Raw genomic sequence first — 27677 nt, 5'->3', positions numbered from 1 at the left:
TAACATATTTCATATATAGTACATTATATAATGTATTATAATTTATATTCTATAAGATTAAACATTAAAATGCATGTTACATATATAATGCATTATTTATTATAATATAATACATTATATCAATTTAGGCACTAATATAGTTCTACTCAGTGGCTTTCCAGAGGGAGGATGGGTTAAATATTGTTCCCTTATTAATGACAGTTAACTTACTGTATGTATGGGGCATGCCGTGACCAAGTTCAACACCAAGACACATTTCATATAAACTTATCATACATCTTCTAAAAACCTGTGGAAGACATTAATCTTAAATCTTGCACTAAGAATAAGTGATGTGGCGGAGTAACCATGACAACGAACAAGAGCACGCGCTCTACACAGGACACAGAAGATGAGCAGTCCCTTTATCTGCTCTTGTTTGATAACACGTCCCATTTGTTTCCTTGCTCCTACTACCACCACCCATCCCTCTATTCCCTCAGAATATTCAAAACTGAATTGTCTTCTGAATAACTGCTCTTCTGATCCAGATCCCCAGGGAGCTGATCCAAGGTCTTGTAAAGGCAATTGTAAATTCATACCAGAAATCAGACAGGATTCTACTATCTGTTTTCATTACGGTCCTTGGCAGTAACTCTTCTGCCTCTTTCACCTGCATAATTTGTGTAATCATCATGGAGTAACCTAACAGCTTGAACTTGACGTGTTCAGAGAGATTGAGGGAGCTGATTTTGTTCAGTTTGACAGGCTAGAGTGATCACAATCTTATGATATCTAAAATGTATCTATAGAGGAAATGTAGGTACTTTCTTTACAAGGATGCACGATGGCATAATAGGAGGCAACAGGCACAAGCTGATGTGGGAAGAAATCTATCCACATACAAAGAAAAGATTCTCCATTCTAAAAACAAGCTAACTTTGGAATGGATGGAATTGGATTCACTGGAAGCAGTCAAGCCAAGGCCCTGGCAAGCTTCATCTTGAGCCCCAGTCAGCAGAAGGCCAGCCTGCATGGTCTCCAGACACCCCTTCCAAATGAGACTTTTCTGTGATTCAGTGGAACAGGCCAAGCACTGCTCACACAGCTTGTAAATCAGAACTAAGTTTTTCCGTATTACACTACTGTACCTTCCTTTCCTCTTTGCTTCTCTGAGACTTCCCCTTTCAGTACCAATCACCAGCTGCTCAATTACTCAGTTAAAAAACTGGTCTTGCTTTTGACATTCCCAGTGAAGTGTCAGAAGAGAAGCATTGGAGTTACTGCAAGATGCTGCCCTGCTCTGAAAATTAGAGCACAGCTGGGCTTGGGGGAGTGATAAGGAACTATAGAAATTCCCAGTATTCATAACACTTCCTAACAGAAAAGAACCAAAATAACACCTATTGTATGTCATTTAATAAGCACCCATACAGCTATGCCCATCACATATCTTACTGAGTTCCAGATTTTATATTTCTAATTTTGTGTATTTTCTGGCCGTAAAGGATTGATGGCCTACCAGGGTTTATGCATATAAATAGAAGAATTATTGTAAACATAACGTACTGGTATTCAGATCAAATCTATTCCCTCCACATACAGTTCCTGATTTGCATGTGGCTTCTTACCTTACATAAAAAGCAGCTGAAATAAACAGGCCTAGCAAGATTTGAAGCTTATCTCAGCAGATCTATGCTTGAACTAGTTTCCAAGAGAACTCCTGGCATGCAGACTTGATGAAGCCTATTTGCATAAAGCAGAACATAGTTCTGAATTGTTGGAAGAAATAAAAGCTCCCCACAGCATACTAAGAAACTGATCTAGTGGTTGTTTACTTGTCTGTAGAATTTGACCCATATTATCTAAGCACGTTTAATGACGTTAAATGTGGAGCTAGTAGTTTGGTCAACTAAAACAAGAAGTCTAATCATATCAAGCCAACAGATCACCTTCCAGATTTTCATGCCATGAAAATGTTTGAGGAATAATTACCACTCTAGCGTGACATTTCTCTTTAATAGTTACAGCCTGAGTGTTATTTTGAAGGGATGTATTATTCCAACTGTACAGCCAGAGTGCTCAAATTGAAGTGGGACTTTTTAGGAGGAGGTGAGCCTCTAAGCTAACAACTGAAGCACTTTAATTCCTTTGTAGGACCTCTCTTTTGGAGGGCCGCATTCTATTTTCTTTCAGGAAACAAAGTTTGTAATTCCTGGAATAGGATTCTTAGATTTTATGTAAAATGTCACTTCCAAGTGACTAATTATTGAGAAGGCAGTTTCTAGTTTGAAGATTTCTTAATCTTAAAAAGCAGCTAACTAGTATGTAGTGAAGCTTAAAGATCGGTTACAGGCCAGAACCATAAGTCTTGAGGTACAAATGCTAACCATATACTTATGCTGTATCTCCATACTAGTTTACTGGCCTTATGTATTTTCATAGACTGGATTTTGTGACTTACATAATCTTCAGAAGGTGATCAAGTCTCAGAAGCTAAGGTAATGTCAAATTTAGAAATGAATTAATGTAATTATATTAATAGAATATGGATATACCTAAGTTTCCTTATACTTATGTAGAAATTTTGCCTTAGGCATGTAGATGTGTGAATGTGTCATTTCTAATAAGGTCATTAATAAGGCCAACTCTTTCATGCCTAGTGACTTCATGTAAGGCTACTTGGCTTTCTTGGTTTTCCACCCACCATTAAATTCCACAATGAGTATTGTTCAGCTGTGACAAACTAAGATTAATTCATAATAATTTAATGGCATGGAATATGAACCAGTGCATTTTGGTTTCATTACTTACTATAAGCCTTTGTTTCAGCTGAAAATAAGCATCACAATACAAAGCCTTAATATAGCATTTGTATGATTATTTTTACTTACTAGCTATTGTGTAAAAAATTCCTTTACCACCGTGTCAGTGTAAAACCAAGGTAAAAGCCGTCCTCTGTGGGTATTTGGTCTACTCTGTGCTACTTCCATTTCTGCCTCTACCACGCACACCAAGCAAGCCACACTATTTTGTATAGTCAATAATACGGCTACCCACAGCATTCAAAACCAACAGGCTTCTTTCACAGCTTCTCTCAGTTTAGGATGGACTTGGTTGCTTTCTCATAGTCTTTCTGAGAAACTCATATCTTGCTTTGGTACTTCCTCAAGTTCCTTTATTTAACCTGTGTTCTAGGAGACTGGTCTAAACAAGAACATGGAAATCCTTATATTCCACCAGTGTCCAAAGATGAGGAGCCCCATGAGCTTCCTAAGATCCACAGCAGAGCCTTTAAATTTCTAAGTATTTGAAAGCACATCCGTTTTGATGCTTAGGACCAGCTGATACCAAGTCATGCCCAAACCTGATCAGAATCAGGAACATCAACATTCTTGTCTTTAGTCCTGTGAAGAGAGCTTCAACTATCAGGATCTGCCTGGGAACACCTACCAATATCAACAGGATCTGGTATCTCAGAACCAGTGATAACTTCAACAGTTTAAAGAATTAACCACCACCCTCTTTGTTCCCCACCATAATTGCTCTGATGTTATGGGTTGGCAGCCTGGAGGGATGTGCTAGGCTCCAGTTCTTGTCCTTAATACTTCCTTCTAATCCACACACAGAGGACTATAAAGTATTGGCTCTATCCTTGGGACAATGTCTGTAGCTTTATTGTCTTCTTCTCAGGATTAAGCAGTCTAATTAAGTAAGTAGCTGAATTACTTGGCTCCAGAACCAAGCCTATTTCTATTCTCTCTGGTCCAAAAAAGGTGAGAGCCACAATCTAATGCAACCTAATTGTGTTAGGGGGACAGGACCATGAAACAAATAGAGAGAGAGAGAGAAAGAGAGGTTACATCTAGAGAAATGCTACCTGAATATTCTGCTTACTCATATTTTCTCAACCTGACAGGAGGAAAAATTTGTGGCAACTGACAAGTTCCTTGATATAAAGCTTAAAACTCAAGAGTTCAATGTTTGTGCACATAGAAATAGTTAAAATAGATACTGTAGGATTGTACGGTTGTGGGGTTAGCCCTCTGATTTATGATTTTCAAGGTAAGTAAAAAATTAAGCTGTGTAAAAGGGCCTGATGCTGATGGTGCGACATTTCCAATGTCAGAAGAAGATACCTTCCTTGCTTTGAAGTTTAACCTTACGTTGCTTAAGATGGGGAAGTGAGAGTTGCTCTGTGTTCTACACACTGCTGCTTATGTCTTTCCTGCCTGTAACCCTTACAGATGAGAGCTGGCTAGGTGTCTGTTGTGCTCTGATATATGAAATTCAGAAAAAATCCTCCGCCCCCCCAAAAAAAGTCAGCAATGAAACAATACTAGGAAAAAAACAAAACAGGTCAAATTCTCAATAATATTAATGTGTGATTGAAATAAAAACTATGGGAGGAACATCAAGTAAATGCATGCAGAAAATAAAAAATAAGATCATTAAATATTTTCTACGTGGTGTCAGCAATTGGTAGTAGGCAAAGCCAAAGGCTATTTTAGGAAGATTCCTTGACTGCTTTGCAGTAGAAAAATTAGTTATGTTAATATTAGTTATATTAAATCAGTGCTATATCTAGTAGTTCTAGCTGTAGTTTTGTCTTAAAAATCTTGAGCAAACAGCTAATGCAAACTGGGTAAATTAAAACTTACTGTAACTTAGTTTTGAATCTGTTCAGGAAACTTTGTGGTTTATAGTGTTTCCAATGAGGTTTATTATTCTCTCTAAGACTATGAAGGTGGTTTCCCAGACCTTCTAGCAGCAAAGTATGAGTTCCCCCGTGTGCAAAGGTATTTGTTCCAGTGGGTGAAGAAGGGTAGGAAGTTGCTGCCTTGGAAATTATGCTAATTCACTGTTTGTGGGCTGCGTAGTAAATCGAGATAATTTCTGTAACCAGTTAAAAAAGAAAAAATAGCATAACCAATGCTTCTGAAGGGAGAAAGAGAGAGAGGGAGAACCTGAAAGAATGCTTCCCTTTGGATTATCTGCTTGATTCGCAAGAGGCATTTTCAATTACAGACATCATGCCATTAAATTCCTGAACTTCTTCAGGGTGAACTTTGGATTTGGTACACAAGTCAAACCTGCAAAAAATAATCAGCAATGTCTGCTTCTGCTGCTTAGATGCCGTGTTCCACACTTGTAGGCTTTTTTGGTTGTGGGTTTTTGTTTTGTTTTGTTTTAATTAAGCTTTAATATTTTATTAGATTTGTCATAAATGTCTCTGCTGAGTTCTCAGGGCTGCTTATTGCCTTTCCTAATGCTGATGACGAACAAACAGCAGTCAAATTCAGCTGCAGTTAGAAACACATATAGCATTCAACCTTGAATTGTGGAAGGAATTGTAAAATCCCTTGAACAGATGCTAAAAATGGGTATCTAAACAAGTATCTAAACAATTGATAGTGCTCTGTTCCTAGGCTCAGAAAGTGCTTATCTCTGGAAAGGTACTTTTTCCTTGTTACCAAAGAAGGAAAAGAGGCAACTATTTTTCTTTTTGCTTGTCAACATGTTCATCTCGGATGTTAAATCATCCTGATTTTTCCCTAGGTCTGAAAAAGACTTTTAGACAAATAGTGGCTACAATTTGTACCAGGGATAGAGCTGAATCAAGCACACAGCAAAAAGGTTACAAATGGTTATTTCCAGAGTTGCAGCTTCCAATGCAACTCTATCAAGTACACAAAAGGTACCAGTCTACTAGTTTTTAAGAACATATTTTTCTGTGTATTTTCTTTACCATTAAAGGCTTTGAAGGGTTGAAGGGAAACTATGAGGTGGGCTGATGGGCCACGAACAAGGAGGGCATGCTGGCTCCAGCCAGTGGCTAATAATGATATGTCTGAACAAACTGCTGCTACCAAATGAGCAAATCATTCAAGAATGTGTATGGCTTTATAATAATCCCAACGTTGTATATTTAGAATGAGTAAGAGCAAGTAAATAAATAATTTAGATCAGAATCATTTACAGTAATGTATCTGGACCTCATGGGAAGATGTAATTGCCCCTGCCTTGATACAAAAAAACAGTGTTTGATTCTATAATTCCACTTGTGCTTCTGCCATGGTAGCGGAAAAGTCCATTTACAGATGCCACGGTCTAAACTACTGAGCTGGCTTACCAGGATATAAACCTATGCTGGAGCTGAGCTGTATAGAATCAAAGGATGCATCACAACTTTGAGGCATTGTGGATGGGAAGAGGTAAAAGGGTGAGTGTAAGAGTGGTGTCCCTGTGAGCTGAGTGCTAACTAATGAAGGCTGTGAACATTTGTAAGACCTTGCATGAGTGCTACAGTGGTGGCAGCACCTTCCTCAGGGCCATGTGGCACCGTGTATCACCTCCTGCCCCACTGTTACACTGCGTGGCTTCAACCCAGCTCTGCCAACAAGCGCTGTTCCTCCTGGGTGTGGGTAGTGCCTTGCACAGAACAGCTGCCCCCACAGATGTGGCCTTTGTGCTGTGCTATGGCAGTGAGGGTCCTCAGCCAGCCCTTGTGAGAGGCTCTGGGCAGCCCTGGGAGCATGGTGCAGCACACGGTGTTTGGGAGCCACTGCAGTGCCCACCCCACATGAAGTGAGTGAGAGCAGTCCACCAGCCTCAGGGGCTGCTAAGCCCAAAGCTGTGCTTAGAATCATCCCTGTCTCCATCTTGCCTCCCACCGGATCCTGGCACTGGGCATCCAGGGGTAAGGCAGTGGGGAGCACTACAGCTGTCAGCTGGGCTTACAAAACCACCCTTTTATTGGCTTGCAACATCGGCAGAGCACGACTGAGGTTGGAAGGGAACTCCGGCTCTCTCTGGCTCAACCCCAGCTCCAGCGAGGACACCAGACCAGGTGCTCAGATGTATATTCAAGGGGGAGGGAGATTCCACAGCCTCTGGGCACTCTGTGCCAGCGCTCCATCACCCCCGCTAACGCTTCTGCATTCGATGCTAATGCTGGCTAAGTTCACAAACTTACCACAGGAGCACACAAGAACCGCCTCCCACATTCTCTAACACCAAACCGAGAGCTCCAAACGGGACTGCGCGCCGCCTCACCCAGCACCGCCCCGGGCCGCCTCCGCGCAGTCGCCGTGCGGTCAGGGCGCGTCCCGCCGCCGGTGGGCCGTGCCGTGCCGTGCCGTGCCGGGCGGCAGCGCGGCTGCCAGCGAGGAGGCGGCGGGTATGGCTCCGCCGGTGACGAGCGGGATTCCGCCGGTTGGTCTTTCGCTGGGCCCGACGGCCGTCTGGCTGGGGAACCGCTCCGATCTCGGTGGGTGAAACGTCGAGCCGGGGCGCCTCCGCCGACCCCGCCGCTTCTCCCCGGGGGTCGGTCCGCTCTTCGCGACGGGAGCCGGCGAGGCAGGGGCCGCTCGGGGCCGGGCCTGCGACGGGCTGCCGAGGCGAGGGTAGAGGGGCAGCCTCCTCCTCGCTCTGCCCCAGCTCGACCCCTGCGCTGCCCGGGGCCGAGCCGGGTGGGAGGCAGCGGGGGCTCCGCCTGTGTCCGGCTCGCGGCGCTCGGCGCGGTGCCGCCCGCTGTGCCGGAGCGCGGAGCTCCGTGGGCTGCGCGGCCCTTCGCGTCGCGACGGGTCCTGTACCGTGCGGCTGTGCGGTACGGGGCGGGTTAAAAAACAAGCTATACAGCGAGCCGTACAAGTTCTCGTAACCGTTCTGTAGCTGCCTTTACTTTGAGCCGGAGTGGGGGAATGACTCACAGAATATAAATGATTCGAGGAACTGCTGCTGCTTGGCTGTCCGCTGTGAGGTTAAACTTGGCTTTGTGTTTAGGTTTTAGAAACTCGGTTTGCTGTAACCCTTAAGTGCTCCCAGTGCAGCTCAAGTATGGAGGAAGTCACTTCTCAGTGACATTTTCTGCGTTTATACGTAACCCCAGACGCTGCGATGCTGGTAATCTGAAAGCTGAACGCCTCCCGCGTTGTCTGAAGTGCGAACTGTCAAACATAAACTCACTGGTAGGCTCTCCTCGGCTGCTTGCTGTGTCTGTGGGTGCCTCGCACCGGCAGCACATTACAGCTGTGCAGCAGGGCATGGCTGAGGGCGTACGGCTGGTGTGAGAGCACAGGGGAAGCAGTTAGCACGGCTGTGATTGCTAGCATGAAATTAGGCACAGAATGAATCTTTCTAATACGCCCTTTGTCAATCTGTACTTAGTGCTTAGCGTGTGTCAGCTTGGTCCAAAACTGTCTGAGGTGTCCACCACCTGCTGCTCTGCTCTGAAAACAAGAGGCGTGGAAGCCTTGTCATCTAGCTAATTCCTTCTCTTCAGGAGAGCAGAAAGAAGTAAATATCAGTAGGCACAGCTGAGACCTGTAGAACAGTGATAAATGTGTCAGCATTATCAGGCTTTTTCTTCTCAAGTTCAACCAGTTTCAGTGAAAGAACAGCCAGCCCGGAGTTCAGATCTGTGTTGACTACTATTGGGCTTTGCAAGGCCTGAATGCTTTCTTCAGATCTTCTATGTAAGAGAGGAGAGGAGATGTGGGTGTTCTTTCTCTTCTTGAGTCTGACCACATTCTCCACCTTCTTTGTGAATAAGATTAATGTGAGGTTTCTCTCACCGGGCACTTTTCCATGGGAGTTGTAAGGCCATGTGCATCAGTGGGACTTAGTATTGATACCTGTGATTTCATCACATGCATCAGGTGCACGTTTGAAAGCGAACTGCTGCAAGGTGTAACAAAAAGTGCAAAAGGTACAAAAAAAATACACACTATTTCTTCCTCCTGAGGTTTGCCAGATGTTTTCTGCTATACTGTCATACAGGATATGCTGGTTTTAGTTAAAAATCTTTGGCTGATTTCAACTAATGCGAATGTTTGCACAGAACGGTTGATTTTTATGTATTTGGTAGCATTGCTTTAATGCTGCTGGCACTTGTAAATTTCCTAATGGTATGGATTAGTCTTAAACATCTGATGTGTTCTACAGGCATCCTTTATTTTTCTTAAACAGACTAATGTGTTAAGTGCACTTTGCACGGAATGCATACTTTATTTGAAAGCTGAAATTCGGTGATTCTAGCAGAAATGAGAGCATTGTAATGCTGATTAGCAGCAAAGCACGAGATTCTGATCTGTTCTCTTGGTCTTGTCAGCTGCATCTTCTGGATGGATCAGGTCTCTCTTATTGCTGTACATAGTGCAGTTTTCTCAACGGGTCTGAGCTGCTGTTGGTATCTTTGTCTTTGAAGTCTTAATAATGCTAGGTGCCTGCACGGTGTGATTGCCCAGACAGACAAGGCAACTGACAAGACTAGGTTTAGTCTTCATCTGGGATTGCATAAACCACAATGATTTTGAATTGCTGAGGGTTACATGCATTATACTCTACTGCTTTAGCTATAGTTCGCTGTTAATTGCACCTGTCCATGCTTAGGAGGTATCTCCTCTCTGAGCCCCTCTTGCCAGATTTCAGGGAATGGTCATTTTTTGTGGGCAGCTTGTTGAAACTGTGTTGATGTAGCATGCGATTGGAGGGAACTCATCGTGGCAGAGACCTGACTCTCAGAGTTCAGAGGAGAAGGCTCGCTTTTCAGACCTACTACAGAATGTGCCCTTGGATATCATGGTAAGTTTTGTGATAACTTCAGTAAGCCAAAGCCTCAGTTTCTAATGTAAGGACTCTAGCAGGCTCCAGTTTGAGGTACTATGAAAGATTTGAGGGTTTATGGGTTTGAATGGGATGTTGGGTAGTAAGGATGCAGCTAGGTGTTTTAAGACAGGTTATTCCTGGAACTGGCTATGTACATCTTGCTATTAGTGACAAGGAAGTAAAGCTAGTTAAAAGTATTTAGAGCTAGTGCTGGGTGACTGCACTGGCACAGGCTGCCCAGGGGCTCCTTGGACCATGGGCCTGGGTACCTGCTCTGGTGTCCCTGCTGGAGCTGCAGCTGGGCTAGAGGGAGCCTGGGGTCTCTGTGAGCCATGGGGCAGATTCTTCTGTGCGCTTGTTTGAGAGACTGCTGCTGGCAAACCTAATGAAAGTTTAGAAGTTTGTTCCTAGCTGCAGACCTTAAACAACTGTTAGGGCAATTGGCAGCACTGCTGCTAGTCGTCATCTTCTTTTATCACGTGGCTTCCTCTATCTCATTAGACTTCCTGCTTATTGCACTTCTGTTTGTAGGTTCCGTTTACTACAGGATAGCTAGAAGTGAAGCAGAATTGAGCATGCTGAATGTTTCTCTTAAATGATAGCTTTATTTTCCCGTTATTTAGTTCGTGGTTATTCCCCAAAGTACCATTCCTTTTAACAATAGGTGAAACAGATGTTAGGCAACAGGTTGCCTTCACTTACTCTTTCCTCTGGAAATCACCCTGTTTAACCTCTTCCTTGTCATTGTTTCCATGGTTTCCTCTGGTCTCCTTTATAGATTCCACCTTAGTAGTAAGACAGGGATGTAAACTGTGATTTAAAGCTCTAGTAACCGTGATTCAGAGTGAAACATAGAGACACAGTTTGGGCTTCTCCTGATGCAGTGTGAGCATACTTCTGTCAGGGTCAGGAGAAGATGAAACACTGGCTATGGTGGCAACTGCTGTTCCCTTGAAAGGTGAGCTGAAGTGGGAATTGCCTGCTCATTTCTCTTCGTGGTGTTGCCAGCTTATGTTTTTCATTACACCTGTAAGTTGTTTCTGTGGCCTCACAGTGAACTGAATGAGAAGTGGTCCAGGCATTAAAGAAAGAAAAACTAGCAGGAAGCACCCAAATAAGTCACATTTTTGTTAAGTTATTCTGAAACTTGAGTGATTCCTACTCTACTGTGTATGAGTGGAGCACATGTATGAACAGGGAGAGAACTGCTGAAGATAAGGCTGCTGCTGGGACGTTTACAGATGTGCTTAGTTGAGGTGCCTGAGCAGATCCCATGTCTTAACTGAGTGCTTCATTTGTCTTACACTGCAGCTGAGTAGGTTGTGCAGAGGTCATACTTGATTTCTCCAACCGTTCAGTTAACATCAAGGCCAACAGTAGTTTGTGTATATTTAGATAGAAAGCTGAATGTCATCTTCATGCCTGAAAGCAGGAAATATGACCATGCAACTTTCTGAACTACAGGGATAAGATAGTAAATATGTATGTAGTTATTTATAGCAGACTGATTGCTAGAACAATCAAATTAATGAAATATAAACAAAGCTTTTTAAAAGGAAAGCCACAAGAAATAAATGGCATGGGCTTAATAGGCAAAATCTGGCGTAACAAAATAGGATTCTTTATCAGCAGGGCAGAGAGATTACATCATTGTTTATGGGCTTCTTGCTGTAGATTAAACAATACAATAACTGGAATGTGCTTAAAACAATCCATTAGATGTGTATTATACTTAGGTTTAGTATGGGAGATTTAGAAAAATAAAGGCAATGCATTATTTTAAAGATGAATTTTACGTTGCTTATGTAACAGCTAAACAGATGTAATCTATTGCAGAACAGATTTCCTTTTCAACCATCTGAGTTGTTCTTTAAGCAGTATTAAATCATTCAGGGGATTTTGCTTTGCTCTTTGAAAAGTTTGAGAATTGCCTTTTTAGATCATTGCTAAAGGCAAAGCTTTGGGCTGACTGGAGCTTCATCGGGGATGTTGTAATGATCATGCTAAATGAGATCTTCGCGTGCTGCTAAAACCAAGGAGCAAGTAATTCTGAAGCTTGGTATGAGCTGAGTTGTTTGATGTGGCAAATAGATATCAATGAAATAGTTGTTCTGACCTTCCATCTGTGCAGAAAGAAAACGGTGTATGAGGGGGACGGGCTGTTGCCTTTGCAGGATCTTTAGCTCTGTGTGGCAAATAGTTGTCTGGGAACAGCTAATCCTGCTCCAGGACAGCAGCATGAAGTGGGATGACCTTGCTGACGTGTTCTGATCTCTGATTTCTGTGAAACTAGGGCGGAAAAGGTTTGCTACAGAGCAGTCCCCTTGTGTACATGGTCCACTCCAGCCTTGTTATTACTACAGCCTGCAAGATATCACAGACTTAGATTTTATTTATTTATTTACTAAACATTATCTTGCTAACATGGAGAGAAGACAGTGTTTTACTTGAATATCAATAATAGATCAAGCTCAGCCCTATAAAAATTTTAATTAAAAAAAGGATGATTTTCTTTTTTTCCTTCATCGGCCAACTTTTTTTTCCTCACATATTCTGTTTCTTAAGGGTTTTGTAATATATTCTTGAGCCATTGCTGAATTGAGAAGATAGAAGAACACTGTGTTTGAGTAGTGGGGATTAGAACCAGTATAAAAGGAAAGTTCTTGACTGAGGCAGACTGACTTTATATTTTACTTTTTAGTTAAGGCTTCGTTAAGGGCAGAGAAAACTTAAGATCAATGACTGAAGTGTACTTAAGCAAACAAGGTGACATGGGATCTCAATTGGTATCATGAATATGATCTGTGATTTGTTGTTTAAGCAGCATTTTAAATGTGCCAAGTGCTGCTCCTAAATGTCTGCATTTGGAGTGCATCTTCGGTTAATTTTGGTACGTAGACTGGTAGTCTGCACAGGTGTATGAAAACATCAGGACAGGAGAAGGACCACAGCAAACTGCTTTCATAGTTATTGGCTTGAGTCAAGGAAGGCCTGAATTTCCAGTAAAACCTTTGTGAGGCAACATGGTACTTCATGAGAATGGAGTAACTGTCACCATTCTGTTAATAAGCATAACGTGCCTCAGGGGAAGAAGAATAGGGATCATAAAATGAGTGATGCAGCTCTGACTAATACATGACATATATTGCTTGTACCCAGGCAAGTCTTTGTCTTGTATTACATTCTAACTGCTGAAGTTTCTGAGAGCAGAGCTCTTGGCACATGGATGGTGTTTGGTAATGAGTGCTGAGCGCTTATTAGGTTGAATACAGCAGCAAGTATTTGATCCTGGCAATCAGTTTCTTCTGGAAAATTTTTGTTTTGCTTCTTGTCAAATTTTATATCTCTGATCATTTAATGATGCCATCAAGAGCAGTTTCTGTTCTGTGTGAATTACCTATTTGCACAAAAAATACTGATTTAATTTTTTACTGCTGAGGAAGATACTTTGACAGCGGACTGTAGCTGAAGGGTTTTCTCACTGGTGTATCAGGCAGCAGCCTGTGAGCAGAAGTGCTCATTGAGCAGATTGGAGGTTTGAAAATAAGCAAAAAAGGAAAGAAAGAAACCAGGCAAGCTGTTCCTTCCAGAACAGAATCAGATTTATTTCAGAACTGTACTCGAGCACGACTGACACAAAATAAGAGGAAACTCGTAAAGATGAGTTACTTGACTGCCTTGATACAGCAGTCTGTAAACCACCGGTAGTGCTGCTTCACTGAAGTGACTGCTTTAAAAAGTAAAGGCTTCCTAGGCCGTGTTTTTCTTCAGCGAGCTCAGTGTCTTGTTTAAAGTTTAAAACTGTTTTCAGGGTTTTGGCCTGTCAGGTGCAAAATCAGTGGGGTAGCAGAGAACTGAGCGGGGAGGGACCTTGTGAAGAGGCTTTGCATCTGGAGAAGCTGTGAGGAACCACAGCTTGGAGGGGTGGAAGCACTTGATCTCTAGGTTTGAAGTAGGGGTTACCTGCCGTGGTCGTGGAGGAAAGTCAGGAGGAAATTCCCTAGGGTAATGCTGTTTTTCTCACAAAGAGATGTAGAAAACATAAAGAGTCAGATTTGTTTTGTGGCATTCCTAATCTGTCCTCCGACCTGTTAGTTATCTTGAGTAGTAATCTGCTGTTGATGTCTTGGAAGTAGTGTGCTGTGGATTTCCTGTTCATTCTTAAAACAGACCGTATGCATCAAAATTCAAAGCACCTGCCACTTTTCCTTAAATTAGCACTCTTCATGTTCTGATCTGTTAATACACCTGAGGTTGTGCTGTATGCTATTTCAGTTGGATTTCTTAGGTTCTGAAACAGTGCAGCCATCAAAATAGTGTTTGCTGTAATGGCTTTTCTCTTTCCTGGTAAGTAAATTGGCTGATGAGTGGGGAACTTTGGATATGTTGAAAGCCAACAAGACTGAACCTGTTCCATTCCAATATATTAAAATGTGAATTAAAAATTCTTGCCAAACCAACTGTGAGTTCTGTGATTCTGTTTATCCTTTCTTGTCTTTTACTTCTCTGTCATGTAAAACAATTGCAGTTTTTAAGTGTTAACTCATTCACTTCTTCTGTTGCTCAATTGTCCTGCCCGAGTTCAAGTTAAAGCTACTGAAGAATACATACCTTGTAAGTTTTACGTGCAGTTATCTGTAGCGTTGCTGGCTTTTCTTGAGAAAAATGGATAGCTTTCTTTTTTGGGTTTGTATGCAAGCCAGGCCATCTGGCTCTGCCCCAAGCAAACATCCTGAGGTTTAATTTTAACATTAGAGTTCATTCAGCCTCCAGAACTATTCAGATGTTTGTTTGCGTTTCCTCTAGCTTTCTGCATTCCCGCTGTTGTGTAGCGGATTGATTCAGATGAATACTTAATGTTAAAAACTGTATTATTTATACAGCTGGCACAGTAGAGGTGATTTGGAAGTAATGGTCTGTCTGTAAATTTCTGGAGACTTTAGAATTTTACTCTTCTCATTTTGTTGCTGTTCTTTCCTACTCTTAACTTAGTTGGAATCTGTTGTATTCTTCTAATCCCATTGCCAAGAAAATTTCAAGGGTGTTTCTTAAGTCTGATCCTTTTGTCAGTGCTAAATCCTGTGCTTTCATACTAGGAAACGATCCATGCTTTTTATCTGTTTTGCATGAAGTTATGGCTTCAGGAATAGTATGGAGCTCCCCTTGCTGGTGAGAAGGAGCGCTTGTGGTATTTAGCTTTTCTCGCCTTCACCTCATGCTGAGATTGGCTGGAATACCATTTGTTCTACCCCATCGTACCGAAGAAATATCATGTGGGTGTTTTTTGTACGTGACTGAATGTTTGTAATCGTTTTATGGAGAGAAGATACTGACCGTTACAGGCATAAACTCTGTTTATTCCGTTATGTAGGTGATGTACAGGCCTTGGCAAGCCATGATTTACCGACAACTACTGTGACAACTGGCAATAATAACAAGCCTGAGCACCTAGAGTATGTTGCCTTTGTATTGGTGCCTGTGTTCTTCATCATGGGTCTCTTGGGGATCCTCATCTGTCACATCCTTAAGAAAAAAGGGTATCGTTGTACAACAGAGGCTGAAGAGGTAGAGGAAGAGGAAAAGCCTGATGAAAAAATAGGTAATCAACATGTCTAAAAAACTATTTCTGCTTATTTCTAAACATTGCAGCCAATATGGAGGTGACTTTTTGTGAGAATTCTGTCATTCTTCTGTCTAGATTAGATATTATATAATATTAAGAGAAGTAGTTTTATTACCATTGTGTCTGTTGGTTTTTGGTCTTTGCTAGTCAAATCTTCACCAGTCTTCCAACTTCCCATGTGAGTACTTTAAAACAGACTAAGAGCTCATGGAGGGACCAAAGTATCCAGCGTATTAGTGGCTGTGTACTGAAGTCACCAGATCCCTTTTGTGCATTCTGTCTGCTGCTGAGAGCAAGTACTGAACATCAGGGGGTGGTGAAAAGCCGCTGCTTGAAGCCTTAAGTCTAAAGTTTATGTTCAGCAACTTTGGTTTTATTCCTGTTGCGTTGTCTTTTTCATCTCCCCTCTCATTATAAAACTGAGCCTTTGGGTGGATTGTCTACATTCTCTTTTATGTAACATATGCTGCTTATATACATATTTTTTTCTTTTTACCTTGGTTCTGTTTTTTTGTTTGTACTCCTGTTTTGTGATTCCTTATTCCCATCTTCCCCTGCTCTCTTTTTCACCCCAGAGAAGAATGTTATATGCAGCATTTGGCTAGTAAATAGAAAGGTCAGGTCCCTTGTAAATACTGAGGGCCTCTTCCTTTCTCTAAATAGATTGATAGCACCTAAGTATGTTCATAATAAGTGCAAATGACAGTGCCTCTGTGGTAACCTAGAGTCATGTGCTGCAGTTATGATCTGTCATTGTGTTCCTAAGCAATCACTGCCCAGGGCATGTACTCAAGCAGTGTATCTGTTCAATCTGCTGGTTCAAGGGAGGAGTAACAGCAAGGTGAATAGCAGAGAGAAGGGGCAGCTTCCAGGTCTTCTGGGGAGACAGGTGTTTAAGTTGCTTTTCAGAGTTGTAGGCATTGGGGTGAAGAAGATGAAAGGTGGGGTAAAGAGTGAAGGAAGCCCCTAATTTACTGCTTAGAGGCAATTTTGAGGCCTAACCTGTGAAACTTGCCTCCATCCTCTGAGGATGAGTATTTTTCTTTTTAAAGATTGCCCTAATGTCTATTAAGTAAGCAGCGCTTACTTAATTCATTTATTTTTTCTCCAGTCTTCGAGATCTGAGATTATTCTGGGGAAACTTCCAGCGCTAGTAGTGAGTGCAGTCAGCTCCAGAAGTACTAAGTTTCTCTATTAGATATGACTAAAGGAGCGAGGAATTTAAGAATCCTACAGTATAAAATAAATTAAAAAAAAACAAAAAACCTTGCAGTTGTAAGATTAAACTGAATCCCTTTTGTTTTAGAAGCTGATAATACCTGTTATAAAATATTATCTTGAGGTGTTTTGATTTGTAGTTGTTATGTTTAGGGTTAGAAATAATGCTTTCCTTTACATCTCCTTATCTAAGTAGCTATAAATAGAATTTTGATTACATGTTCCTGAAAATCTTGGACTGCTTCAAGCCTTAAAGAATATTAGAGCTGATGTGTCGATTCCATAAACTTAAGTTTATGGTTATGCTTTCTTGAATAAAGACCAAAAAGTCTCATCTAAGTTTTCTCTCCGAACTGACAGTAGATCCTGCCAGTTTCTTTCTGTATCGTCTTCAGGTGTCCTTTCTTTCTTTCTTTTTTTCTTTCTTTCATTCTTTTTTTTGTTTTAATTGGAAATGGGTCTTTAATTGGTGGGGTGGTGCAGTGTAGTTTTTGTTTTTAAAAATAACATTTCTTTTTTTTGTTTGTTGTGAAAGGCCAAACTATTGACGAAATATTTATTTCATTGCACAGAAATGAATGAAACTGCGCATGAGAATAGTGACACTGTAGGACAAATTATTAACTACATTATGAAAAATGAAGGTATAGTATGGTGAAATTGAAGTTACGAGCCTTTGTGGTGGTGTCTGACAAGTATGTGTATATTTGTATGTATTCAGAAGTATGGCATGTTTGTATGTTCTTGCTGAATAGCCTTTTTGTACCTGTATTCTTTGAGATTGCCTCCAGGAGGCAATAATTCAAAGCAAAGTGGAGTCATTTTTTGATTATCTGAAAATAATTTTGCACTGTAAGTTTGGTTCGTGCATTTCTTGATCTTCTGTTAACTGTTGTGCCATTGGATTTTTTTTTTTGTTTGTTTGGTTTTCTTTTTTTAAATATTTTTGCTTGTTTTTCAAAGAAAAGCTGAAGCTTGTTTTCTTAATGGCAACACTGAAAGCATGTAAAATTCTAACGTTTTGACCAGATTGAATATTTTTGTCTGATGAAAGATTTGTGCATAATTGAGAGAGCAGAGTAGACTGGCTCTGACTTGGAAATTCAGGTGTGTTATCTTCCTGTGCTGTCTGCATAGTGTAAATGGTCAAACAGATACTACTAGGGAGAGGTAGAACTACTCCTAAGTGGCCTGAAGAGTGCTTGGTTAGTTCCGAACATTTTACCAGTCAAAGTAACCTTTAGGATACTGTATGATTTTATAATATAAGAAACTTTAACCTGTTAATTTTACATTTGTGTAAATCCAAGTTCTCCTAAGCATTGAGCTTGCTTTGAGTTACTACTGAATGAAGCCTAAAACTCAGGAAGGGTTTCCTTTTGTTGCTGGTTTCTTCTTTTCCTGTAATGACTGCTAGGCCTTAGTGCTAATGTGTTTTTCATCATGGCTGGGTTTTGTTCTTTTTGGTGCTTTTTCTCTTAAATGACTCTGAGTTGATGATAGTCCTGTGATGAAATGAATATTTTTAAATGTTTCAGTGATCTTGTGTAGGAGTGCTGTGCAGATGGCTGCTCTACAGCTTGTACGGGGGGAAAGCTTGGTGTGCAATATGAGCAGTAATGCTAGTAGCTTATGTTAAGAAAATCCCATAGGATTATGTAAACATTTTTGCATGATTCTCTCTCGTGCCTTTTTAATGATGCAGGTAATGCAGCCATCTTTCTTCTAGGTGGAAGTTGTAGTTCTAAGCAAACCTTTAGATTTGTTGTTTGTTTTTCTAAAGTTAGAGCTGTGCATTTTTGAAGAATTCTATTTATTCTCATTACAGCAAATGCTGATGTGTTAAAGGCCATGGTAGCAGATAGCAGTGTCTTTGAACCCGAAAGGTAATTGCTCAACTTTTTAATGTGTGTTTCCTGAGGCAACTAAAAATGTACCCTTTCAAAGGGTTTTATTTCCTGTGCACTTTGAAGGCTACATCACTTCCTTGAGTTGTCAGCCCAGAGGATAATAGCTTGATTTCTTTGTTGTGCCTTTGAGTTCACTACATTTTAGCATAAGCCCCATGATAATATCTTGCTCTTCTGGTTATATGTTCTGGGCCTGTCAAAATGATTTATTGCTTTCTTGAGCTAAAGATTTACAGAGGCTGCAAATACCTGTTTACTTTAGGATGCAATTACTTAGAAGCTGGTTTAATCCAAACTTGGTGTTCTGAAAGAGCAGAGGCAGTGCTTGTTTCATTTGTATGGTTGCTAACTTTGAACAGTGTCTCATTCAATGTCTTCTTCTGTTTCACTCTTTTTGCATTGTAATTTTGTTGACATACATTGGCTGGCCTACCTCTTGGGCTTTCTTCCACCGTACACCTATTTAAAACTTCACGTAGAGAAAGTTGTTTGCTCCTTAAATGGCAAGCATACCATTGAATTAAACATGCTTATACCTGTATCTGAGTACTTTTTAACTGTATCTATATTACCATACTCTCCTTATGTAATCCTATATTGCTGTTCAAGGCAGAGGAAATGGATACTGAAGTAGTGAAGCAGGAGCATAAAGTTTTAGCAAAACATATAATTTAATGTGCAACCATTTATCTCCTATTTTAATGATGAGAGGCTTGGTTATTGAAGAAACTCATTTCAAGTTTAACAAAATGAACTCTTGAACATAGAAATTATTTTGGAACTATTTTTTCCTGGTACATCAGAAGTATTTGGTAGGATTTTAACTCAGACATCTTGTGTCGTTATGTGTACTTTGAGAGTTTGACTGCTGTTTCAGTGAATTAATATATAAAAATGGGAAGGGACTATGGTCTTTTAAGACTACCAAAAGATATGGTGGATTGTTCTTTCATTACTTCTGACAGACAGATGTTCCTAAAGCTTTAGTAGCTTGAGTGCAAATCCCCTGCACTCATTTGTATGTTCAGTCCACTGCGAAACACTTCCTAGTGACAGAAATAAACACAGTGAAGTTAAATCTGCACTTCTGCTATTTAAAGTCGTTACTTCTTGTCTTTACTTCAAACATGTTAAATGGATTTTATTTCCTTTTTAAGTTTCTGTTATTTGTTTGAAGACCACTAAACGCCTCCCGACAATATATTTGTTCTGAAAATAAACATCTAAATAGCTCCAGACTTCCCATAACAAATTTTGTTTCTTTGTTCTCCCTTGGAGTTTTTCTGGTTTGTTAGATTTTTTTCTAGAAATAGCCTTCCTAAAACTGGATGAAACATTCTGACTAAGGCATGATTAAAGCTTAATAATACAACTTTATTAGGTGAATATATATATATATAAGTACCTACATCCTAATGATTCATGTTCAGCTTGTGTTTTTTACCTTCTTTTTCTGAGTAATGGGTATCTGGCTGCCTCTGTCTTTTTAGTATTTACTTCTGCTGAAGTGCTGAAATCTGTGTTGTCCCTACTGTGATACATCCAGTATTTTTCATAAGATTTCTGTGTGTGTGTTTCTCACACACAACTTTGTCCTATCATACTTATTTCTTGGCTTGTTCTCTACAGATACTATGGGTAACCCCAAATTTCACAGATACTTTAGATAGTCTTTTCTTCCATTATTTAAAGAGCTATTTAAAACACAGAATATGATCTGGACCAGAATGACTGCACTGAAAATGTCCTTTCAGTTTTACAGTAATCTGATTAAAACCTTTCTAGTATGTCCCTTTTCAGAACTGTTCTGCCTTACGTTGTAGTCATTTTACCTGTAATGCATCTATCTTGCTTTATGAGAATATGTTGCTTGACAGTGGAGTAATGCTGAAGTCCAAAAATGTCTTTGCTTTTTGTCTGTCCTGCCTGTTTTCCTGTTTTAGAAGAAATGGAGGTTAACTCGATAAGAATGGTTATTCTCAGTAGGTGCATTTTGTTCATTGGAATGCTTTTTCTTTTTTTTTTTATGGGTCCTTCAAGAAGCAGCTTTCTGAAGCTTAGGCTGAATGATATGTTAATCCTGTTTCATGACAGACATTTAGTTTTGCCTCAACACAATGTTGTTGAGTTCTTAAAAATAACGGAACAAATCCACTTAAACTATTTTTCTCAATTTTAACCTGATTTTTTTCCCCATTTCCTTGTACTTTATGTACATTAACTACATGATTGCAGATCCATTCATTCATAGAAGTGATTTTTGAACTGTGGAAATGTGGTATTAAGGGGAATTCATATATTCTCACAAATAAACTGTCCTTCTGAAAAGTAGTTATTCATTAGATGCAACTAAAAGCTTTACTTTTTACTTTCCTTTTAAGAAACAGGATTTAATAGTATACTCTGCATTTCCTTTATACTTCCTCTAGCCCCATGTCTCCTAACACTCCTGGAAGTCCAACAAGTCCAGGGTCTCCTTTGTCACCTGGTGCTGCTTCACTTAAACACAACTGCAAAGGCCATCACTTACATACTGTTGGAGGAGTAATAGAGAAGGATGTTTGTTCTCGCTGTAGCCACAAACGATGGCATCATATAAAACCAGCTCACAAATCCAAGGAGCACAGGAGAAGTCGCCTTGGGGAGGTTACAGTACTTTCTGTGGGAAGGTAAGATTTAATGCCACTTCACTGTATCCTTTTCTTAGAGATTCTGTAGTGGCTCACATGGGATCATCTACCCATTAATTTTACTCTATTTCTAGAACGAGTGATTGATTTTTTTTTTTTCCTTTTTTTAACATTATTTTTTAAAACCCCACTATTAGTGAACTAAATTTAACTCTAGAGGAAGTGAACAAGACTTCTTAGAACCCTGTGAGTGAGTAGGGATCCACTGTGGCTGTAAACCCAAAGCTGTAGTTCTGTTGACACAGCCTAAATGTAGTAAGGATTGCATATGAATAAATCCCCTTTGTTCTTAATTTGTTATTTCTGGATTAAGTGTGAGGTACCGAAATAACTTCATTATGTTTCCAGTTATTTTTAATTCCAATCTTACACAGTTGCTGTCTTAGAAAAAAATTACTGGTCTAGTACAATAGAATCTGTGGGTTGTTTTGAAAACCAAGTCCTTGAGAAGTGTGATTCAGCAGCAGCGAGCATATAAGGTCTGCACGGGCAATAAAAAGGAAGATTGTTCTGAAGTGAACATGAGTCTGTGTGGGTGTGTGCTTCTGCTTCACAGTCTTGGGATTCGCCCGTCTAAAAGTGCATGTGTATCCATATGCTGGTACACAGAATGATCTTGGTAATGTCTGGGGACATGCAGCTGAATCTCACTTCTGGTCACCTCAGGTTTAGAGTCACGAAAGTGGAGCACAAATCTAATTCCAAAGAACGGAAAAGCTTGATGTCTGTTACTGGGGTGGAGGGCCTCAATGGTGACATGCCTGCCACGCCTGCGAAACAGGAAGCAAAAGAAGCACCTGCCACACCTGTGAAAGAGGAGATGCAAGAGAGGAGAAGCTCGGAGTGAACTGCAGGTATGGCACTGGGAACTAGTGAAAGTGAAACAGACTGGGGCAACCAGGAAGGAGAAAAAAGGTGGTGAATGTGTCTGTTCTGTGTGAAAACTTATCGGGCAGTTTTGAAAGTTTCTGTAAAAAAAAAAAAAAGAAGTATTCTGCAAATATTGTATTTGATAATTCAGTTAATGATAAATTGGTAAAGCCTAAAATATATTCTGAGTTTTTTTTTTTTAATCTATTTTTTTTATTTAGACCTTAAAATTTGGGCAGTTGTAGGAATAAAAGCTACTCCATGAAGGCAGCATCATTGGTCCAAGATCTGCATATAGTTTTTCACAGTAAATGGACAATTCAGTTCTTAGTGGCAATGTGCTGGTTTCCCAAAAGAAACAAATACTGTTGACTGCTATTCATTGGAATAATTGCAGTGCTTCTTTGATCCTGCGTGTCAGCTGGCTGCTTATTAGGTACTTCTCTGATGGATTAGGGAGGCTTTGGCTAATAAGAATGGAGATGCATAAAAATGCTCATATCACAGTGACCAGTGGTAGGCTGTTAAACCAAGAGGATGGGGATTCTATTGAGACATTAAAATTTATAACCTCTTCTCTTGCTAGCTGTATCAGTATTTTCATGTCCAGCTGGATGGAGCTCTGTGGTCTTTCTAGTATTTCCAATGGGAGTTCAAACTGTTACTAATACATTCACTGACATATGAGAAGAGAATTTGTCTTTTGACATGGAAAAATAGCAGGAAAAGGGCATATGTGAAAATAGTTCGTTCCAGCATGCTTGTGATTTGAAGTTTGTTTTCATCATCTAGAAAAGCTTTGTACATGTTTTGTAACTTGTCCTATCCCAAATTAATGAAAGCTGTTCCCCAAGTTTGAACTATTCCTACTTTAATCTAAAAATAAGCTGCTCTTTAGAGAGAGAATAGTATAGTTATTAAAGAAAAAAGCGTCCATCTATGGCATTTTTTTATTGTAGAACATCTCTTAGGAATTAAGATGCTGCCCTTTTTGAAAACAAATATTCTGATGGCAGAGGAATGACTCAGAAATGACACTTGTAATGGCTTCTGCAGTCCAACAAATCTATTTTCTAAACTTGGGAAACTATCCAGGTCTGTTTGCTCTGTACTGTGAGGGGGGGGGGAAAGCAAAACATAACCACAAAACCTCAGCTTTGGCCTGAAAGCTTAATATTCTGTTCTCTAGTGTGGTTCTAGATGAGTTTTTGTGCACTGCCATGATAGGCTGTTCTCAAGTAAGCAGATGCTAGTTAGACTTCTGTTTCAATTACTTGTTTCAGGCTTCTAATAAACTATTGTAGCTTAATTTACTGACATTGAATGGACAAGTAATGTTTAGGACTTCTGTGCCTGTAGCTAATAAATGTATGATTAAAAAGCACGTTGTTTTAGAGGACATGACTCAGATCTTCAGATGTAGAGGAAGAAGGGAGGCACAAATGTGCATGTAAGTGCTGCTGGAAGAAGGTTTATTCCAGCTTTTTGGAGGCACTAGATTAGTCCTTAGTGCTTTAAACATCTATAACAGCGTTCTGTGTAGGATGAAATCTCTGAGTTGAGCAGTATTTTCATGCTGCTGGTTGCTTATGTTCACTGCTACTCTTGAGTTCAGTTTTGCTTCCCCTAAACTGACATATTCTTAGTCTTGAAATGAGCTCTGCAGTGTTTCAGCTTATCCTTCCATCTTGCTGCCTGTGTCTTTTATACTTATGTCTTCTGTCTATCTCTGGGGTCCATGGTCTTGAGCAGATTCCATTTCATCATTTCAGTTTACTTAAAATATTTTTAGTGGCACATGAAGAAGGAGTAAGTATGGAGCAGATACTTGAAGTCAAGTATTTGAGTTAAGCTCTTGGAGTTCCTTGGCAAGCTACTAAGAAAACAAAAACTTATGTTACTGCTGTGCTGCGGCTTTGTGATGTTTGCCATTTCTGGTATTCCTTTCTACATTTTGTGCTCTTTACACTGATGTGATTTATTGGTTTGATGGTGGTTTTGTCCATCCTTTTCATGATTACTGGCTGAATTTCCAGCTCTTCTCATTTCTTATTCTAAAGCTTGTAATGCATAACCACCACACTAAGTAATTCAAGCTTTTTTTTTATTTTTTCTACTTCAGAAGATCTGTTCTTAATTGATGAGCTTGTTTTGTAACTAATTTTTCTCCTGGACTTACCTGTGAAATTACCTCCTTGTTTTGCAGGTGGAACTTCTAAAAAGAAGTTTGTCAAGTAGCACTTTGGAGAAACCAGAGAACTCCCAAGAAATGCGTTCCTATTTAAGGAAATGTGTTTATGGCACTGTAGCATTTTACAAGTTTTGTGATGGCATCTGTGCAAGGTTAAATACTTTCTGATTTTTATTGGTCACAAAATACTATGACTTACACGTACGTACTGTTGCTCAGTGTGGACCTCATACCAAAAATCGAGCATCTTCAAAAGAAAAGATATGTTTAAGGTTTTGGACAGGGAAGGTAAAAAACCTTACCAGATAATTTTTTTCTTCATACTTAGACAAGTATTTTCTTTTAATAAGTTCAATATTACATGTAGTCTGATTGCTCTCTGGATAAACTGTATTCACCTCTCTGGTCCGTCTGGATTCTTTTCCTCTGTTCTTCCCTTCTGGAGCTCACAAGTACTCTGAAGATGAAAGTTAGGCTACAGAAGATGAAAATACTCTTTCAATCTAAATTCTAGTAGCCAAGCAAAACACACAAGGAAATAAACATTTTCATTCAGATCTGCATGTGTGCAGACATGCAGAAGTATGTAAGCCTTCTGATGCTTTCACAGTACAGAGTGGCTTAGCTATACACAAATGTTAAAGGATACTGTTGTCCTTATTCCCATTACCTTAATAACTATTTATCATTAGGCTAAAGAGTGTCATCATCTATGCGCTTGGTTGAGCTTTGGAAAAGTCACTTTCATTAAGACCATTTGTTCTCCATTTTTCTTGTGACTACTTAGTCATATTTGCAGATTGCCTAATGGCTTTGCATTTCTCTTTTGTTTTTACCCACAGGTTCCTTATTAAGCTAAGGCAACATATTTGAACCGCTAGATAAAAGATATGGAATATTTGTCATTAAAAATTAATGGAGTATGTACTGAAGTACTTCAGAGTGGCTTCAGAGGGTAGCAGTTCTCACTGGCATCGAAAGCCATTGTTTCACTGCCTTAATATTTTGAGTGTGATCTACTGCTAAAAATACCAGAGATGGTTTTGTGATGTTATTTTTATGTCTACTTATTATGACCTTTGCAATCTTATCGTTTTATTTTGGTGAGGCAGGGGGGGGGGACCTTTGCAATACTTCAGCAAATTTTGCTATGTGAAAGAAACTGAAAAATAACATTTTCTCCAAGTGCCTAAGAATATTAGCTGTAGGGTAAGACAGCGTAGTAGTGATTATGCTATGTTCTGAGAACTATACGTTAATTTAATCTAATTTATGAACTCTGAAAATCAGTGCTTCTTTTGAAATTGATTTGTTTTAAATTGCTTTCAGTCCCTTTTGTCCAAGCGTTCTGAACTGTGTTTCTCTCTCAAATCTGAGAATCTTCATCAGCTTATGTGAAGTTAACAATCAATGTGTACAGATACTAAAAATTCATGTTCATTTTTTAAACCATATTAGATACTCCCACATCTTGTCAGAGAACTTTGAGTTTGTTCGATGGTTGCTGGGAAGTATGTGTTGTGACTGCTTTCCTTTGTCTTCTATCAATTAGATATTGATAAACCCAATTATAGAACAGCTTGGGTTGGAAGGGGTCTTAAAGATCATCTAGTTCTGCCTCCCCCTGCCCTGGGCAGGTTTACTGCTCACTTGGTCTGAATGCTTCTCACAGACACCATATTTGGTAGGGGGGAGGAACCAAACAAACCAACAAACAAACCCAACCAAGTTCCTGAAAAGAAATGATGGTTTATTGTGCCTTCTAAAATTGATATTTTTTAGAGAGAACTGCTCATTCTTGAGTACCTAACATAACTCTGACCAGGACTGGTACTTGAGTGTTTAGCATCCTTGCTGTCATTAATAAAGTATGGTTTATGAAATCTCTTTGATATTTAACAAACTATGAAGCCCGCCTTATAGGCATACACTTGATTTATTTATTTGATTTATTCTAGAGGAGTTTAATTAGTGTCGGTTAGAGTAGTTAGCTTTCAATTTCCAAGAGATTGTAGAGCTACAAATATAAAATGTTATTGGAAAAAGGGAGTATTGGGCAAATCTGAGCAGTTTTAAACAGTTCTCAGAAAGAAGATGCACAGTTACGGACTGCCTCAAAAGCTTTAAAAAAAAGAAAAGTTTTTAATGTTATGGTATTGTGTTTCAATACACGGTGGGCGAGTATTGCAAGGTAACACGCTGAAAGAATTCAAAAGAAGCTCAAACAAAAATATCCTATTTTTTTACTTAATTTAAAAGTACATCCTATTTTGATTCCATTTGAATTATGTAGAATACAATTGAAATGTGTTGGATATGTAAAGCATTGTTTGCCTGCATAACATACTTACATAAGGTATTGTAAGACCTGGTATGTGTAAGAACTGAATTTGTACATTGCTTCTTCAGTAGGAAGGTTTAGAAGTGGTGCCTGTTTTTATTGCCTTTAACACTACACTTTGCAGTTTTGTAGTGATATGGACATTGCCATATTAGTCAGCCTTTCTTAAATTTGCATATCAGATGTATTTTTAACAAAGTAGTTTATATACAACTTTTGTACTACCAAGCAGATAATAAAACATTGATTCTTAAACTCGCTTGTGATTTCTTTAAACCTGCATCACTGTGTGGAACTTAACTGTTACACAGTCTGAGCTTCTAATGTGTGATGTTAAACTCTTTGCACTGTGAGTTTTTGTTCGTGGAGGTAATGAGGTTAGGCTGTTATGTGATGTTCTTCCTTACTATTTTCTTGGCAGACAATACACTTGTTCTGTATTTTATCTTGGAAAGAAGAAAATATACTCTGAGCGGGTATCTGACTGAAGACCTTTAGCCTTTAATGTATCAGGAGCATTAATTTTTTATTCTATGTGACGTTGAGCTTTTAGAAAATATGCAACATTCTCATTATTCTCAATTGTTTTTTTGTAAGGTATGGAAAGAAAAAAATACAAACGACAGGAAGCTCTTTGTGGTTGCTTCCTCTGTGTCTCTCAGTAATATTACAATGCTTAATTTGTTACATTATGTTCTCACAGATGACTGCAATCTGCAAATGGCATTACAGTGAGTTTTGCTGTATGAATAGGTGAAGGAAGCTCAAAGCAAGATGTTGTGGCTAGCTGGATGTAATTATCAGCGTACCATCCTGTTTGCAGTTCTTCTGTTCTTTATTTCAGTGTTTCCTAGCTGCATCACACAAGGTCTGTTTTGAGATCTGGGCTTGCTGAGTTTTAGAAGTTTCCATGCAGCTGTGGTTTACAGTCAGAACTAGGAAAAATAAGAAAGAAAAACATTCTTCCAGGCCTCTGTTTTCTCAGAGAATTGAGACAGTGCTACTAGAAAAGTCATGGAATTTGAGCACACATTTAGATTCTCATTTCCAGGTATTTTCATCTTCATAACAAAATAACCATAGTGTAATATTCTAGGTCTGTGTTTTTTTCCATTGCGTGGTTTTCCACACTCAGCTCCTTGACATTTGTATTGCTTGCAGTAACAATTTCAGGTTATCTTTAATTGAAAACTGAATACAAATCCAGCTGTCGTTATAACAGTTGTGCAATACATATGCTTCTATT

General features: G+C 39.6%; 1 protein-coding gene across 1 annotated transcript; it reads left to right on the top strand.

Annotated features, from left to right (window-relative positions):
* Positions 1-7058: 7058 nt before the first annotated feature.
* Positions 7059-26683, top strand: RELL1 (RELT like 1). Its single transcript, XM_072334977.1, has 7 exons — positions 7059-7249; positions 14960-15187; positions 17002-17073; positions 18258-18315; positions 20769-21008; positions 21696-21883; positions 24106-26683. Exons 1-6 carry the CDS (start codon positions 7162-7164, stop codon positions 21874-21876), a joined length of 867 nt encoding a protein of 288 aa, XP_072191078.1. The 5' UTR covers positions 7059-7161; the 3' UTR covers positions 21877-21883; positions 24106-26683.
* The last annotated feature ends 994 nt before the right edge of the window (positions 26684-27677 follow it).

This window comes from Excalfactoria chinensis, chromosome 4 (assembly GCF_039878825.1).
Source record: "Excalfactoria chinensis isolate bCotChi1 chromosome 4, bCotChi1.hap2, whole genome shotgun sequence".
Lineage (NCBI taxonomy): Eukaryota > Metazoa > Chordata > Aves > Galliformes > Phasianidae > Excalfactoria > Excalfactoria chinensis.
Note: the sequence above shows the minus strand (reverse complement) of the source record. Positions and strands in the feature narration are given on the sequence as shown.

What these genes read in the sequence shown, in the direction of transcription:
- RELL1 (XM_072334977.1), top strand. Translation starts at nt 7,162, where the DNA reads ATGGCTCCGCCGGTGACGAGCGGGATTCCGCCGGTTGGTCTTTCGCTG. An exon ending in CTACATTATGAAAAATGAAG is followed by an intron (nt 17,074 to 18,257) that starts GTATAGTATGGT and finishes TTCTCATTACAG; the next exon opens with CAAATGCTGATGTGTTAAAG. An exon ending in AGTGTCTTTGAACCCGAAAG is followed by an intron (nt 18,316 to 20,768) that starts GTAATTGCTCAA and finishes TACTTCCTCTAG; the next exon opens with CCCCATGTCTCCTAACACTC.